Here is a 16,926-nt window from a genome sequence, read left to right on the forward strand (position 1 = left end):
ACGTAATGGCATTTTTAACAGTTACGGAACATTTTTATTATTTACAACTAGAAAAGTGCTCGGTTTAAATAATTTAAGGACTCCGTACTTAGGGTCCGCGTGATACTGATTTGTGATACTGGATGCTGTATTGTGTGCCCTGAAATGTATTTTTGTACTAATAGACAGTTTATTAAGGCACATCAGTACGAATTTGTTTTGATATGACGACGCAGCTTCATCCCGGGTTTAGTTTCTTTATTTTGTGTGGCGACATTCTCTCTTTTTTTCTTTGCAGCACATTTCTAAGTATACAACTGTATTAATAAATAAATTCATTTTTAAAGTAAAAACCCGTCGGCTGATGTGGTGTTGGATGATCTTGGCGATTGTGACATGGAAATGAGGTCAGTGACCCTGTTTTGGGTACATGAAGAAACGGGTTCATCTGGGTTTGTGGTTTCTAGAAATGTTTATTTTTCAGCTCAGAGGTTGATGGGAAGGGAGGTCATGAGTTTTGTACACTTGCCCTTTCACCTACTTTTAACAGATTAGAGTCAAACTCTTGACCTGGCCTACACAAGACCATTGAGAAATCCAGCAGCTGGCTTTCTTAAAAGCCATTGTGTCAGTAGGATAGATTTTCAACCCATAAAGCAGTGTCTCGCAACTGGTTTGTGGCAAGCGGTGACTCAGAACCTATGGAAGCCCATTTTCACTACTGGATTAAAAAAAAAGTACTTTTTATACAGCTTTTTATCTCTCAATTCTGACTTTTTTCTCAGAATTGGGAGTTTATCATGCATTTCTGAGAATTGTGAGATAAAAAGATGAAGTCAGAACTACGTGATATAAACTCACAATTGCATGTTATAAAGTAAACTCAATTCTGACTTAAAGTATATATCTTGCAATTCTGACTTTATAGCACAATTGCGAGTTAAGTCAAAATTGAGATATAAACTCGCAATTCTGAGAACGCAGTATTTTTTTTTTTTTTTTGCCCTCAAAACTGAACTTTATAACTCGCATTAGCAAGTTCTCATAAGTCAGAATTGCAAGATATAAACTCGCATTTGTGATGGGGAAAAAAGTCAGAATTGTAAGTTTATATCACGCAATTCCAAGAAAAAAAGTCCAAATTCTTTTTAAGTTTTTAATCTTGCAATTCTGACTTTTAACTTGGAGTTGTGAGCCTATATCACGCAATTCTGAGGAAAAAGAGTTGTAAATGTGAGTTTATATTTCTCAATTGTGACTTTATAAGTTGCAATTGCAAATTTATAATTCAGTTCTGAGAAAAGAGAAAGAATAGCGCATTTTTAATTCTGAGGGAAAAAAAGTAGCAAATTGTGTTTATATCACGCAGTTCGGAGAAAAAACGTCGTGATTGTGTTTGTATTTCGCAGTTCTGACTTTAACTTGCAATTGCGAGTTTATATCACCCAATTCCAAGAAAAAGTCAGAACTGTAGCTACATTTTGCAATTCTGAGAAAAAAAAAGTCGCAATTGAGTTTTTATCTCGCAATTCTGAGAAAAAAAGTTGCAATTGTGAGTTTATATTTCGTAATTAAAAAAAGTCGCAATTGTTAGTTTGTATTTCGCAATTCTAAGAAAAAAAGTTGCAAAAAGTCGTAATTGAGTTTATATTTCGCCATTCTGAGAAAAAAGTTGTAATCGTGCTTATATTTCGTAATTAAAAAAAGTCGCAATTGTAAGTTTATATTTCGCAATTCTAAGAAAAAAAGTTGCAAAAAGTCGTAATCGTGAGTTTATATTGTGCAATTATGAAAAAAGGCACAATTGTTAGTTTGTATTTCGCAATTCTAAGAAAAAAAGTTGTAATCGTGAGTTTATATTGTGCAATCATGAAAAAAGGCACAATATATATTTATATTTCGCAATTCTAAGAAAAAAGTCGTAATCGTGAGTTTATATTGTGCAATCATGAAAAAAGGCACAATATATATTTATATTTCGCAATTCTAAGAAAAAAGTCGTAATCGTGAGTTTATCTCACAATTCTGAGAAAGTCACAATTTTGAGTTTATATTTCAAAATTCTGAGAAAAAAAGTCAAGTTTATATTTCGCAATTTAAAAGTCGCAATTATGAGTAGCAATTGTGAGAAAAGTCAGTTTGTATTTCGCAACTCTGAGGAAAAAGTTGCAAAAAAGTCGCAATTATGAGTTTTTATTTTGCAATTCTGAAAAAAAGGCACAATTGTAAGTCTATATTTCAAAATTCTGAGAAAAAGTCGTAATCGTGTTTATATTTAGCAATTACAATAAAGTTGCAGTTGTATTTAGCAATTCTGAGAAAAGTTGTAATTGTGTTTGTATTTCACAATTGTGTAAAAAAGCTGCAAAAAGGTCACAATTGTGAGTTTATATTTTGCAATTCTGAGAAAAAAGTTGTAATTGTTTATATTTCGTAATTTAAAAAAGTCGCAATTGTAAGTTTGCATTTTGCAATTATAAGAAAAAAGTTGTAATCGTGAGTTTGTATTTCACAGTTCTGAGAAAAAGTTGCAATTGTGAGTTTATATTTCAAATTCTGATAAAGTCGTAATCGTGAGTTTATATTTCGCAATTCTAAAAACGGCACAATTGTTAGTTTGTATTTCGCAATTCTGAGAAAAAAGTTGAATTTTGAGTTTATATTTCTTTTCTGAGAAAGTCAAAATCGTGAGTTTTTATCTCACAATTGACTTTAATTGCGACTTATGATCTCAATTCTGAGAAAAAATTAGCAATTGTGAGTCTGTATCACAATTCTGAGAAAAAAAACTCACTTTTGTGACTTTTTTTCTCAGTATTACGAGATAAAAACTTGCAATTCAGAGAAAAAAAAAGTCTCTTGTGAGTTTACATTGCACAGTTCTGACTTTGTAAGTCGCAATTACGAGTTTGTATCTCACAATTCTGACAAAAAAAGTAAGTTGCAATGGCGGAAACAGGCTTCCGTAGGAACTTTTTGTGCTGAAGTAAATAAAAATGTCATTCAACTTAAATACATTTATATTAAATTTAAAAATGGAATTTTTAACAAAAATTGAAATTACATTTTTTAATTTAATTTGAATGACGAAGTTGCACAAAAATACCACAGCGTTTGAAAATACACTGTAAGGGAAGCCTTCTGTATTTAAAAAAAAAAAAAAAGTGGTGCTACATTAGTTGCGGTTTTATTTATTTATATATTTATTTATTTCACATTTTTCTCAAGTGACCATGACCCAGTTGAGAATCACTGCCTTGAAGTTAAAGTTGTAGTATATACTACTATATCAAGTATATTTAGTGTACCACAATCTTATTAGAGTCTATTTCAGTTTTCTTTCAAGTTGAGGTGATTATAAATGAACATCATTAAAAGGTTAAGCAATAAGGCACATGTTTATGCATAAAATACTAGTGTAAAACAGGTTTGCAGAGGTTAAAATCATTCACCGTAATCACTTCCCTGAGATTAGTGGGTAGCTACTTGTTAGTAGATTTCAAAGTTTCACCGTTAGCTTATTCTATGGATTTGTTACAGTTTAATGTCCTGTGACATGATCGACTTGTGAATTTCCTGAGTGAGTGGAATGTATTTCTTTTGCGTCAGGTCCAGGAAGTAGAGAGGATCAGGTATTAAGGTCGGGTCAAAGCCTTCCTCCACCAGCTTGACCTTCTTCATCTTGAACGTTCCCGTGACTTCCAGGGAATTCTGAGAAAGAAATTTGCCATTAATGAGTATTAGAAAACCAAGCTGAGACTGGAGAGGACAGCATCTTCTAGCAGGATTCATGGGAGTGTATATATAAAGGTAAGGTATCACACCTGAATTCGAATGAATCGAGGTCTGGCGTACACTGGAAGATAGTTCGCCAAAACACTGCAAGTGGTGACGCAGTCAAACTCTCTGCCCTCCTTCAGTTTCACAGCTGCCATTCCGATCCTTCCTTCATGGCCTGAAGATACAAGAGATTTTAGTGTGAAAACCCAATTATGTGAAAAATAATGTGAATCCTGCATTTTTTCTTTCAGGCTCTGCCGCCCAATATACAATAACATATAAACAATATCTAGAACTGCTCTGAAAGTCACTTCATGAGCATTTTATTGCTTAATTTGAGAAAAATTATTTTATATCATTTACAAACAAACTTACAGGTCTTCAACAGCAACCCGTCAAAATAAAAGTTAGGGTTAATTTGAAGAAACTGTGACAGAAATATATTACTTAATGTAATGATAGTACTACTACTAATAAAATTATCAAAACATATTTTTAAGGAATGTTTACCAGAAAAATGTAAAGACAACACAGTACTTCTGAAAAAAAAATAATAATAATAATAATTAATTGATTTTTAGTTTTTTTTTTTTTTTTTTTTTTTTTTGTAAAATCAATTAATTAGAGATGCTTTTGATTACTAAAATTTAATAAAACAATTAAAATGGAATCTATAAAATTACTGGAAAACAGAATAAGGTTTTAAAAAATTAATTTGAGGGGGAAAACATATTTCATGGGGCCTTAAAAATTAATTTTTTCAATTACTTTTTTTCTTTTTTTACTTTTAATTGTTGTTAAATTGTGTACGTTTCATGGTGTCAATTAATTAGGCTTCTCAAAAAAAAAAAAAAAAAAAAACAATTGGCTCATTAGCTTTTTATTTTTATTTTAAGTACTATTATAGCAAAACTTGTTTGCTTTATTTTTATTTTATTTAATTACTGATTCTATTAACTCCACACACAAAAAAAAATCATTTGTGAGATGAAAAACTCACAATTCTGACTTTCTCAGAAAAGAGATACAAACTCACAATTACGACATATTATGCAATTCTGAGGGAAAAAGTCGCAAATGTGAGTTCATATTTTGCAATTCTGAGAGGAAAAAAAAGTCGCAATTGTGAGTTTGTATTTTCCAAATTCAGAGAAAAAAGTCAGAATTGAGTTTGTTGCAATTCTGAGAAAAGTCACAATTGTGAGTTTATATTTCACATTTCTGAGAAAAAAGTGAGAAATAAGTTTATCCTTAGAAAAAAGTCGCAATTGCGATTTTTTTTCGCAATTCTGAGAAAGTCAGAATTGTGAGAAAAGTCAGAATATCAATTCTGAGAAAAAAAGTTAGAATTGCAAGTTTATCATGCAATTCTGAGAAGAAAAAAAAAAATCGCAAAATAAACTCACTATTGTGACTTTCTCAGAAGAACAAGACAACTCACAACTCAGAGAAAAGTCAGAATTGTGAGATAAAAAGTTGCAATCCACTTTTTTTCTGGAAACAGGCTTACGTAGGAAATTACTGTACTAAAGTAAATAAAAATGTAACTCAAATCAAATAAACGTATATTAAATTTAAAACTTGAAATTGATTTATAAATTACATTTTTTTATTTAATTTGAATGACAAAGTTGCTGAAAAATCCCATAGCGTTTAATCAGACTCTGCCTTTGAATTTAGCAAAATACACTGTATGGGTCATTAGCTCTTTTAGTTTTATTTTAAGTACCATTATAGCAAAATGTAATTGCTTTATTTTATATTTTTAGTTTCCATATTTACAAGTAATTGAAAGATTTTCGGTTAATTTTGTAATATTGTAAGTAATAATATGTTGCAAACTAGATGAGTCATGATTCAAACTGCTAGAAAGATTCAAATAATCTATGAACAATAGATCATTCATAAATGAAACTACATTAATCACTGTAGAAGTTGAAGAATCATCAACAGAATTAAAGGGCTAGTTCATCCAAAAATGTTAATTCCCTCATTAATTACTCATCCTAATGTCGTTCCAAACCCGTAAGACCTTTGTTCATCTTTATTCACCTTGCATTGCTGTCTATGTAGGGTCAGAAAGCTTTTGGATTTCATCAGAAATATCTCAATTTGTGTTCTGAAGATGAACGAAGGTCTTGGAACAACATGAGGGTGAGTAATTAATTACAGAATTCTCACTTTTGGGTGAACTATCACTTCAAGCAGCATGAAACCTATTCCAATTTCCATCTGCATCATGCTCGCACGCAGATATAACATCTACCTTCAACTTTGACTCCATACACATTGGCCTCTTCAATGCAATCCACCATGGTGAGAATATCTGCCACCTCAGTTGTAGCCACATTCTCTCCTTTCCACCTGCAAAAACATTAATCCAATGCTTCAAACTAAAAATGTGCATATGAAATGACATTTTAGCTAAAGCTCCGCTACCTGAACGTGTCTCCAACTCGATCGTGAAAGTAGACAAATTTGTCATGGTCGATCCTCAGCAGATCTCCACTGTTGAAATACAGGTCTCCTTTCACAAACACATCACTGAGTCTCTTCTTCTCTGTCTGCTGCTTGTTCCCGGCGTAACCGACAAAAGGGGTATGCCTGGTGATTTTCCCCACTAGAAGGCCCACCTCGTCTAAAAAAAAAAAACATTTAATATCAACAATTGTAGGACTAAAGCTGCACATGGGTTAAAAATTAACTTTTTATGACAATGTTTTGCGCAAAAGGTCAATGGGACTTAGAGATTTAAAACCTTGAATACTAGTCTAAACAAACAACTTGTACTATCTTTACTGATGCCACATAACAATAAAATGAATCACACAATAAAATCAACAAAGCTAGCACCTGACTTACCTTTTTCCACTGGGATACACAGACCCTCAGCATTCCTCACAGGCTCTTCTTTCTCAATATCAAACTTAATGATGGCAAAGGGGAAAAACACCTGTGGAATATAATAGCAATCAAGCTGACTTTAATCACAGATGCTTTTCTCAGTGTTAAGAAATATAGCTGATGTCAAAAGTTTACATACACCTTGCAGAATCTGCAAAATGGTCATTTTTTGTTCATTTTTGTGCATTTGAACCCTTTCTAACAATAACTGTATGATTTTGAGATCCATCTTTTCACATTGAGGACAACTGAAGGACTCATATGCAACTATTACAGAAGGTTCAAACGCTCACTGAAGTTCCAGAAAGAACATCAAGGCATTAAGAGCCGGGGTTGAAAACTTTTGCACAGAATGAAGATGCGTGTGTTTTTCTTATTTTGCCTAAATATATATTTCTTTCATTCAGTACTGCCTGTCAGAAGCTACAGAAGATACTTACATGTTTCCCAGAAGACAAAATAAGTTGGATTTCCTTAATCTTCAAATTGCAAAAGTTTTCACCCCCTGACTCTTAATGCATTGTGTTTCCTTCTGGAGCATCAGTTAGTGTTTGAACCTACTGTAATAGTTGCATTTGAGTCCCTCAGTTGTCCTCAGTGTTAAAAGATGGATCTCAAAATCATACAGTTATTGTTGGAAAGGGTTCAAACACACAAAAATGCTGAAACACCAAAGAATTTGTGAGACTTTTCCTGAAGAACAGCAGACAGTTTAACTGTTCAGGACAAACAAGGGACTCGTGAACAACTATCACTAAACAAAAAAACACAGCTGTGGATCATTCAGGTAACAACACAGTATTAAGAATCAAGCGTATGAAAACTTTTGAAAGGGGGAATTTTTATAAATTCAACTATTTTCACTTGTGGACTATATAAATGCAATAAATAAAAAATAACATGCATTTTGTTTGCTTTGTATGGTAAAATAATTAACATTTTGCAGATTCTGCAAGGCGTATGTAAACTTTCAACCTCAACTGTGTATCTCATCACTCTTACCTTGCTGAGAATATTGACACGCCCGACCACTCCGACTTTATCGGTGTAATTGATGAAGCCGACATTTCCCTCGGTGGCGGCATAGAGCTCCCGGACATGAATGCGTCCAAAACGGTTCAGGAACTCTTTCCAGACGTCTGCTCGTACGCCATTTCCAATGGCGATCCTCACTTTGTGGTCCTGGTCATTGTCTTTCTGCAACATGAAGTGGACAGAACATCCTGGTTTGTGCTTTTGTCTTTGCAGTGTCTCAAATATGTCCAGCAGACACAATAGCTCTGCCCAAAACCTAGTGTGCTAGCTTATAAGAGAGCATGCTTAATGGTCATAAAACCTCAAAAGTGACTGAATTGGGCCACAAATAGTCAAGACGCATATGTCATGACACAGAAGAGAAGAAATTGCTGAATAAAGTCATTATTTTTATTTTCTTTGTTTGCAAAAATTATTCTCATAGCTTCATAATGTAACAGTTGAGCCACTGAAGTCACAAGGACTATTTTATTGATGTCCTTATCACCTTTCTGCGCCTTGAACGTGTCAGTTGCATTGCTGTCTATGCAGGGTCAGAAAGCTCTCGGATTTCATCAAAAATGTCTTAATTTGTGTTCCAAAATGAACGAATCTCAAAAACTGCTTGTTGAACTCACAATTAAATTACGTGTTTTAAATAAAATCTAAATTGAACTGCCCCATGAATGTTCGTTATGCTCAAATAGCATTAAAAAAAGCTAGTTTTTCTGGCTAGACCAGCTAATGTGCGTGTGGAGTCATTAGCATGATTCACAGGTTTCAATGGAAACCTAAGATTCTAACAGCAGCTGCAGCAGGGTTGCCAGGTTTTCACAACAAACTCGCCCAATCTCATCTCATCATTTGAATTTCAGGGGCTAAATTTTACGTTTTTGAGGTCGCTTCAACCCGCGGCAACAGTGTTAAAGTAGCCCAATTCTGCGGTAAAACCGCAGATTTGGCAACACTAAGCTGCAGTGACGCAAATTACTTTACCAATCAGTGATTGGCTCTTATTGCGCGTTGCAGTTTCTCTCATTCATAACCAATAGGAGTGAATGTCTTTGTGGCACAGTCAGGCACAGTCACATTGATCGCTGCTCTGCGAAATTCGATCGAGTTGCAATGTATCACTGATACCAATACTACTGATGTCTCTAGGAAATGTCAATTTTTGGGAGTAAGAGAAGAGCAGACATGGATAAATTTGACGATGCAAAAGAGAACTCACTTTGGTTCAGTTTTCTGAGTGCAGACACCGAGCACGAGTACAGTTTCGTGTGTCTTAAACAAAGAAATACACATAAAATGATGTTGAATTGTCAGTTTTGACAACTATTCACCTAAACACACATAGTTATGTCTTGGGTGAACGTAAACAGTTGGGAGAATATCGGACGTGTATCATCAGTACATTGCATCCATGCATTCGGTTTTAAAGGGGCAGCAGCCTAATTTAGTTGCCGTTGTCTGTGACATTGATGTTAATCAGGCAAAACAGGAGAAACAGAAGAAACAGAAAATCACTCACTCCTCTTGACTAAATCACTTTAGTTGCCCTAACAGATTAATCTAAATTTATTTATATAAATAAATCTGTCTGCTTGAAGAATGCATAATAAGCCTATATAACCATCAGCATTTTATTGAAAAGAAGACCATGTTCTTGTTTCTTTATGAGAAGTGGTTCAACTTAATTTGAATATAAAGGCATGTTGCGTATCGCAGCAGTTAAATCTGTGTCTATCATAATAAAACCTTAATATCGTCAGCACCCATAGCATTGTGGTTAGTGCACTGACATGTAGCACAACAAAAACTAAAAACAATTCAGATGGTTAAAATATGACTAAAACTAAATTGCATTTTAGTCAGAAGACTATGGCTAAGACTAAATCAAAATTTGCTGTCAAAATTAACTCAGATTTCATCAAAAATATCTTCATTTGTGTTTTGAAGATGAACGAAGGTCTTACAAGTTTGGAACGACATGAAGGTGAGTAATTAATGACAGAATTTTCATTTTTGGATAAACTAACCCAAAAAATATCTCCACAAACATACATGCTTTTACCTTTGGCGTATTGCAGAGGTAGCGCAGTGTTTCACCAATGTACTGCATCACAGTTATGTTGTACTTCCTGCAGTCATCCCAGAACTGAGAGGCGGAAAACTTCCTCCGCAGAACCACAGTGTTACCTGGAGAATAAATTAAGATGTAAACAGCCCTATATAAAATCACTAGATAAGAAGCAATGTATAATATAATCCATCAAACCTCTTTGAATGGATCCAGCGAGTCCGATGAGGAATCCGGCGCTGTGATACAGAGGCAGATTGATGTAGAATATGTCTTCAGAAGTTACTCCACAAACACCCTGGATGAACGACGAAGCCCAGACCCTCTCGTGGGTCACATACGCTGCTTTAGGAAGACCTCCATGGACCGAAATACCAAGGTTATTTAGGGATCCATATTATATGACTCCTTAAGTACTGTATACATATCGGTGACTACACATTTAGCCGTTTTTTATCAGCAGTATCGGCCTGATTTGATATGCTCTTGAATGGAATATAACAATAAATATTACATAATCCACCAAATGTGGCCTTGGCAGATACCTGTAGTGCCAGAAGTGTAGATATACAGTGCTGTACTCCTGATACGGATGTTGGACCTGAGGGACGGCGACAACGGCTTGTCTGACGCTTTGGCGATGGCTTGGCCAATACACTGAATGCCGTCTGTAGTGCACTCATCCGACAGGAGGTATACGGTTATCCCCTTCTCTTTCAGAGCCGGCAGTATCTCCTCAATAGCATCACGAAGCTCTGCAAGAGAAACACTTCACTGCAAAACTCTACAGGCACTAGTTACTAATGATAATTCAGAGGGTTAAAATGTTTTAGTCTCATTAAACTAACATTAACAAAAGCAGATTCTGATATCATGCAGATTCAAATATCTGTTCCCAAAGAAGCAGGCCTGTTTTTACATTCACAGCATGTGCTCGAGTCTTCTACGTCAATGTTTCTCAAACTTTTGTCTTATGTACCCCTTAAACCCATAAGTGGGTCTCAAGTACTGCTTCATTTAATGTGCTCACTTTCTCATCACCAGATGATATTTTCAACTCAACAAGTAAGCTGTTTCTCCTGAATATGCTAGACTTACAGGTAAACAACTAGGAGAATAACAAAGTGCAGTAAATGGTAAAACTAAAGATTACTAATACCAGTTTGCAACATCAATCAGCATAATGGAGTGTTTTTGTACAGTTAAAATACCGGAAGCCTCACACAATCACTTTTTAAAAATAACTGCGCTATTTCTTTAAATGGGCCATTCTACAGAACTGCTGTCCCACAACCGAAAACCTATTAAAAAGCATTTAGGTATTCAAATCTTAGATGTTTACTAAGATCCGTCTATTATCTATTGAAACCCACATTATATTTAAAATATTAGTAAGCTCAATATATAGAAAATCATCATTTATTAGGTACTTTCAATTGGGAGGTGGCTGTCCCGAACCCTTACCCCTACATTTCAGCTTCTGAAAATGATATTGAAATAAGTTTTGCATTTATTTGTTTAAAAACATATATATATTTAGTATATAGTTATAAAATTAACAAATTAATCTCATTTTTTATTAAATTGCAATTAATAGTGATTAATCTCACTTAACATTACAATTTTTATTATACTTCTATATTGCAATAATTTCATAATTCAATCTTCAAATTAATGTAGAAACAACATAACAGAAGTATATTTTTAATATTTGTTTAATGACATCTTTTTTTATGACTGAAGGCAAGTATCACTGAAACCATATGATGTCTCTATGATTTTTTCCTAATATTTAACCATTGACTATAGCCATTCAACATTACATTATAATTGAGACCTTTCCATTTAACATTTATTAGACTTGTAATTTTGTTGGACTTAAAAACAGTCTTCACATAAACCCATTATAATAACTGTCATATCGCTACCTGTGCCCTTCAGCAAGAAAATATAGCCAAATTTAATAAAGTTACCAAACACTAAAATCTAAATTAAATAAAAGATAAAGCTTAAAACTACATTAGTTATTAATTTTGCTATTTTTTAATTTTGTTCTTTAAATAAACAGACATCACAGAAGCTGGTTATTAGGATATATTGGCTGCTGTTACTTTAAAAGCTGCCGCTGATGAACATGGATCTGATACTGCTTTAAATGTGACTCATAAATAATAAATACTTACATGCACATTTTTAAGGCAGCGCCTTTTTTGTAAGTTCATGACTTAACTGATGACATAACTACGACCAGTGTTGGGGGTAACGCATTACAAGTAACGGAAGTTACGTAATATTATTACTTTTTCCAAGTAACTAGTAAAGTATTGCATTATTTTTTAATTGACAAGAAAATATCTGAGTTACTTTTTTCAAAAAAGTAACGCCAGTTACTTTTCCCCCCATTTATTGATTAAAAGCTCTGCTTTCCCCATGTTGAGAGAAATCGGGAGTGAGATGTTAGTTCTAGAATAAATGTGAACATGCATTAATTAATCTCACAAAAAACAGATTCAGTATTCCTCAAAATCAATAAAAACAGTAAAATTCAACTCAGAATATGACGCAAACCTGCAATAATTAAATATGTTAAAACAAATATGTATGTCTTTGCTGCCGATCTTCGATAATCCAATTCAACCATACTAATAAGCAAAAATTACTCAAGATAATCTAACATTTGTTTTCCTTTTTTTATTGCTGAAGAGTTGATATTTTTTTCTTCTGCGGTCTACTGTACAGACGGAAATTTACTTTTCTCAAAGCCTGAGGCTTTTGGTGTGAAAAGGCTTTTACATTTGCCAAAAATAGAACTTTTTATATTGAAAACAAACCCTACCCAGATTTAAAAAGTAACGCAAAAGTAACACATTACTTTCCATAAAAAGTAACTAACGTAATTAGTTACTTTCTTAGGAAGTAACTCAGTATTGTAATGCATTACTTTTAAAAGTAACTTTCCCCAACATTGACTACGACTAACTACATACTCGTAGTTTCTAGTAATGGGTCGTTCTTGAATGATTCGTTCATTTTGAACGGATCTTTAATGTGACTCGGGACGAACGAGTCATCTCAGGGAGTGATTCGTTCAGTCGCGCATGCGCAACATCCTATTAGGTCCTGTACTGGAATTAGTTCACCTGTTTCGAGTTTTTGGAGTCATTCGTTCATCTTATGGGGCTGTCACGTGATGAACGAACAACTCAAACCCAAAACCTTGTCAGATAAGAGGTGAGGTGAGCTAATCATAGACTAAAGACCCAGGTAAACAATGAATTAATCTTTTCTGTTTCTTTTAGCATTATAGTTTTGTCTTGTTTGTAGTGTGATCAACGTTTGTGTAAGCAGTAGATGTGTTAGGGAAGTAACACGTAATATTTTAATTATATTTTGCTAAAATGAACGAAATGACTCGAAAAAAAGATTCGTTCATTTTGCTGAACGAGACTCAAAGGTCCGAGTCGGTAAAATGATCCAAACTTCCCATTGCTAAAACATACAAGGTTTCCGTAGTGACATGAAAATGTGGGACACATTTTTTACAGTTTGATAACTTACAAAGAAAAATATATATATATTAGTGGTGTCCAAATTAGCGCGTTAACGCAGACAATTATTATTGTTATTATTATTGTTCTTTTTTTTCTTTTTAACGCGTTAAAAATATTTAAGGCAATTTGGCCACCCCACCCACAACCACTACAGAATTGCGTTTATTTTGACCGAAGAGTCATTTGTTTATAAGCCCTATAAACTCAACCAATGCAGTCTGAGCCGGAAAAAGAATTGATTAGTTCATCTCTCATCACGTGACAGCCCCGTAAGTTAAACGAGCGACTCCAAAAAACCCTAAGACTCGAAACAGGTGAACTAATTCCAGTACAGAACCTAATAGGATGTTGTGCAATCACGACTGAACGAATCACTCCCCGAGACGACTCGTTCATCCCAAGTCACAAGATCAAGAACGACCCGTCACTAGTATGTTTTAGTCCATTGGTGTGTATGTTCAGAACTGTGCTAGCTAACCATGTGCTGATTAGCATCTTTGAGCTAGGTACAAAAGTATCTAAAATGGTCACTTCCGAAACAGCCAGGATATAAACAATTGGTGGTTTCGGTAGTGACATCTTTGTTGTTATGGGTGTTATTCCATAAAATTGTCACTACCGAAAGAGTCACAATGGAAACATTTCATCATTGTTTCGGTAGTGACAAAAGGCAACAAATAATCCTTAATTTAAAGTAAATAAACAAAATTTTACCACAGTCATGCACATTTTTAAAATTTTAGTATGTTTTAATGGTGTTAAAATTTTGTTGTGATGTAATGTGAAACATTACTATCACTCCCGAAATATGGGATGTTTTGTCAAAAAGTAAAGTATACTGAATTATCAGCTATGATGTTAGGATAGTTTTTGGTTTAATGTATATTCAATCTAATGAATTAACTTTGAAATCTGCATGATCAACTTTTTGAATTTTACAAAGAAAAATTGGATGTAAAAAAGGGCTGTCAAACGATTAATCGCATACAACGGCAGTTTATATAAAGTTTGCCCAATATATGTGTGTGTAATTATTATGTATATATAAATACTCACAAATTACTGTATATATTTAAAATAAATGTTATGTGCAAAATATTTTTATTTATATATGATATAAATTCTATAAAATTATCCTTAATGCATACACTTGTAAATATTCATCTTAAATATATACATGAATGCGCTTGTATTTATATATACATAATAATTACACACAGTATACACACATATATTAGGCAAACTCAAACTTTTATTTTGCATGCGATTAATCGCTTGCCAGCCCTAATTTAAAATCTCATAAATCACACTTGAAATGTTGTTATAAATGTAATTGTTATTAATTTACCTTTGAAAAACTTTTTAATAAAATAGAAAAAATGTACACTACCGTTCAAAAGTTTGGGGTCAGTACATTTTTATTGTTTCTTTTTTTTTTTTTAAGAAATTAATACTTTTATTCACCAAGGATGTATTAAGTTAATAATTAAAAGTTTATTAAAAGTTAATATTAATAATTTACATTGTTATAAAATATTTATATTTTGAATAAACACTGTACTTTTTAAACTTGTTATTCATGAAAGAATCCTGAAAAAAAAAAAAAATCACAGGTTCCAAAAAATATTTGGCAGCACAACTGTTGATATTATCCAACATTGATCATTCTAATAATAAATCCGCATATTAGAATGATTTCTGAAGGATCATGTGACACTTAAGACTGGAGTAACAGCTGATAAAAATTCAGCTTTTCATCACAGGAATAAATTCTATTTTAAAGTATGTTAAAATAAAAAACATTATTTTATATTGTAAAAACATTTTGCAATATAACTTTTTTTTTTCTATATTTTTAATCAAATAAATGCAGCCTTGATAAGCATAAGAGACTTCTTTAAAGACTTACAAGTCTTACTGACCCCAAACTTTTGAACGGTAGTGTAAATTTACAAGTAAGATGTATGCAAAATCTTAATAGGTCAATATAAGCATTCTTATTAAATTATATATTACGGTGTTTTGGAAAAAAAATTAAACTTTCTGAAAATACAAAATGAGAATTAACTGCACAATTACTAAAAGTGTGTACCTTTTGCATAAATTTGTGGAAAAAGACATTTTTTTCCAAAACGTTTCAAACTCTTTGAACCAAGTATGCAGAATGGTTCATATAATAACCTTTTATATATGAACTAAAGAGAAACCCTGCTGTACGTGACGAATATAGTTAGTAATGAGCACGCTACACCTAACAACGCCCTTTTTAATCGACTATGTTCTTAAATATAACACAACTTCTGCTTTATTGTGTCAGTAGCTGTCTTCTGACAGTTGTCATTTTTTAAAACTCATATTTCTTGTTTTACATGTTTAAGGAAGCAAAGCATTTCTCAAAAGCAGGCACGCATTTAGAAAACGGTTGGAAATGAGTGCAAAGGCCTCCCAACATGACATTCCGATGCTATAGGAGCCCCACATCCATGTATAGTGTCTCTACTGACAGTGCACATAAATCTCACCAGCAGCTGCTATAAGCACGTTCGCGCCGCAGCAGGAGAAGCAGTGAAGGAGTGATTTGGATCTGATATTGAAGTTCAGGAGTGCTGCGGGACAGCCGAGCTTAGCCAGGCCGAGCCAGGTCCACACGAAACGGGGTTCGTTCCCCAGGAAAAGCGCGACCGTGTCCCCTTCTTTGAGTCCAGCCTCCGAGCGGAGCGCATTCGCCACTTTGTTACTCTCCTTATCCACCTCCTCATAGGAGTAAGTCTTCTCCTCGAAATGAATAAACGCTTTTCGCGGGTGTTTCTTCACCGCTTCCAAAAAGCTGTCCACAATACTATAGAATGGAGTTTTCCTTTTGTATATATTTAATAGAATTCCAAATCCAAGAGCCCTGTACATATACACGCAGTCCTGGAGAAAGTATGGGTAGAAAGTTTTCAGCAGCGCGGGGAGAAGAGCCAAGCCCGCGAGGAGAGTGATCCACACATACATGTTTACTAGAGCTTGGACAACACTGGGGTTTTAAGATTTAACTATATGCCATAGCCTGACACCGCTTCCACAGTCTTAAAATTCATGGGCCACATTCTCGAAATGCAAGTTCAGCCCTTTTGGGGCTCCAGAGCGAGATTATATCATTCTGGTCCACCCCCGACTCAAGAGTCTAATCGGGTTGCCAGATCCTTCGTTAGATCAGATCCTCCCCTTTTATTTCCAAAGAAATAAGGCGCTTGTTTTCACACGTTTTTAAAATGAGAAACTAGGTCTGTCAATACATTTAAGTAAGTAACCGATTTGTTGTTAAGTTGTAGGTATTGAAAAATTGTAAAGGGAATGATGCTGAATCTATTGCTGCAGACAGTGTTCGTAATTTTTGATTTTTGCTAGAGTATTTTCATGTCATATTTTAATGGTAAACATCTGTTAAGAGTATTATCTTCTAAATATTTTAGATTTGCTAACAACTGTTAAGTGTTGAAGGGACAAATTAAAAGTGTTAATTTCTTTGTTGCCACATTTGTACACTAAACTCAGTTCCAGATTTTTCTCCAAAAATAGTAAATACTGCATATGTCGCATTATTAATTTTTAATAATGTTACATAAAAAAATT

At 33.7% G+C, this 16,926-nt stretch overlaps 1 protein-coding gene across 1 annotated transcript; it reads right to left on the minus strand.

The window, feature by feature from the left end:
• Positions 1-11: 11 nt before the first annotated feature.
• zgc:101540 (hsFATP2a_ACSVL_like domain-containing protein) lies at positions 12-16,457 on the minus strand. Its single transcript, XM_051100269.1, has 10 exons — positions 15,831-16,457; positions 10,303-10,512; positions 9,956-10,114; positions 9,752-9,876; positions 7,666-7,860; positions 6,622-6,712; positions 6,199-6,397; positions 6,026-6,123; positions 3,804-3,934; positions 12-3,690 (listed from the first exon to the last, which is right to left on the minus strand). The coding sequence occupies exons 1-10, from the start codon at positions 16,303-16,305 to the stop codon at positions 3,514-3,516; spliced, it is 1,860 nt and encodes a 619-aa protein (XP_050956226.1). The 5' UTR covers positions 16,306-16,457; the 3' UTR covers positions 12-3,513.
• Between the last annotated feature and the right edge of the window lie 469 nt (positions 16,458-16,926).

Source organism: Labeo rohita, chromosome 25 (assembly GCF_022985175.1).
Source record: "Labeo rohita strain BAU-BD-2019 chromosome 25, IGBB_LRoh.1.0, whole genome shotgun sequence".
NCBI classification, from domain to species: Eukaryota; Metazoa; Chordata; class Actinopteri; order Cypriniformes; family Cyprinidae; genus Labeo; species Labeo rohita.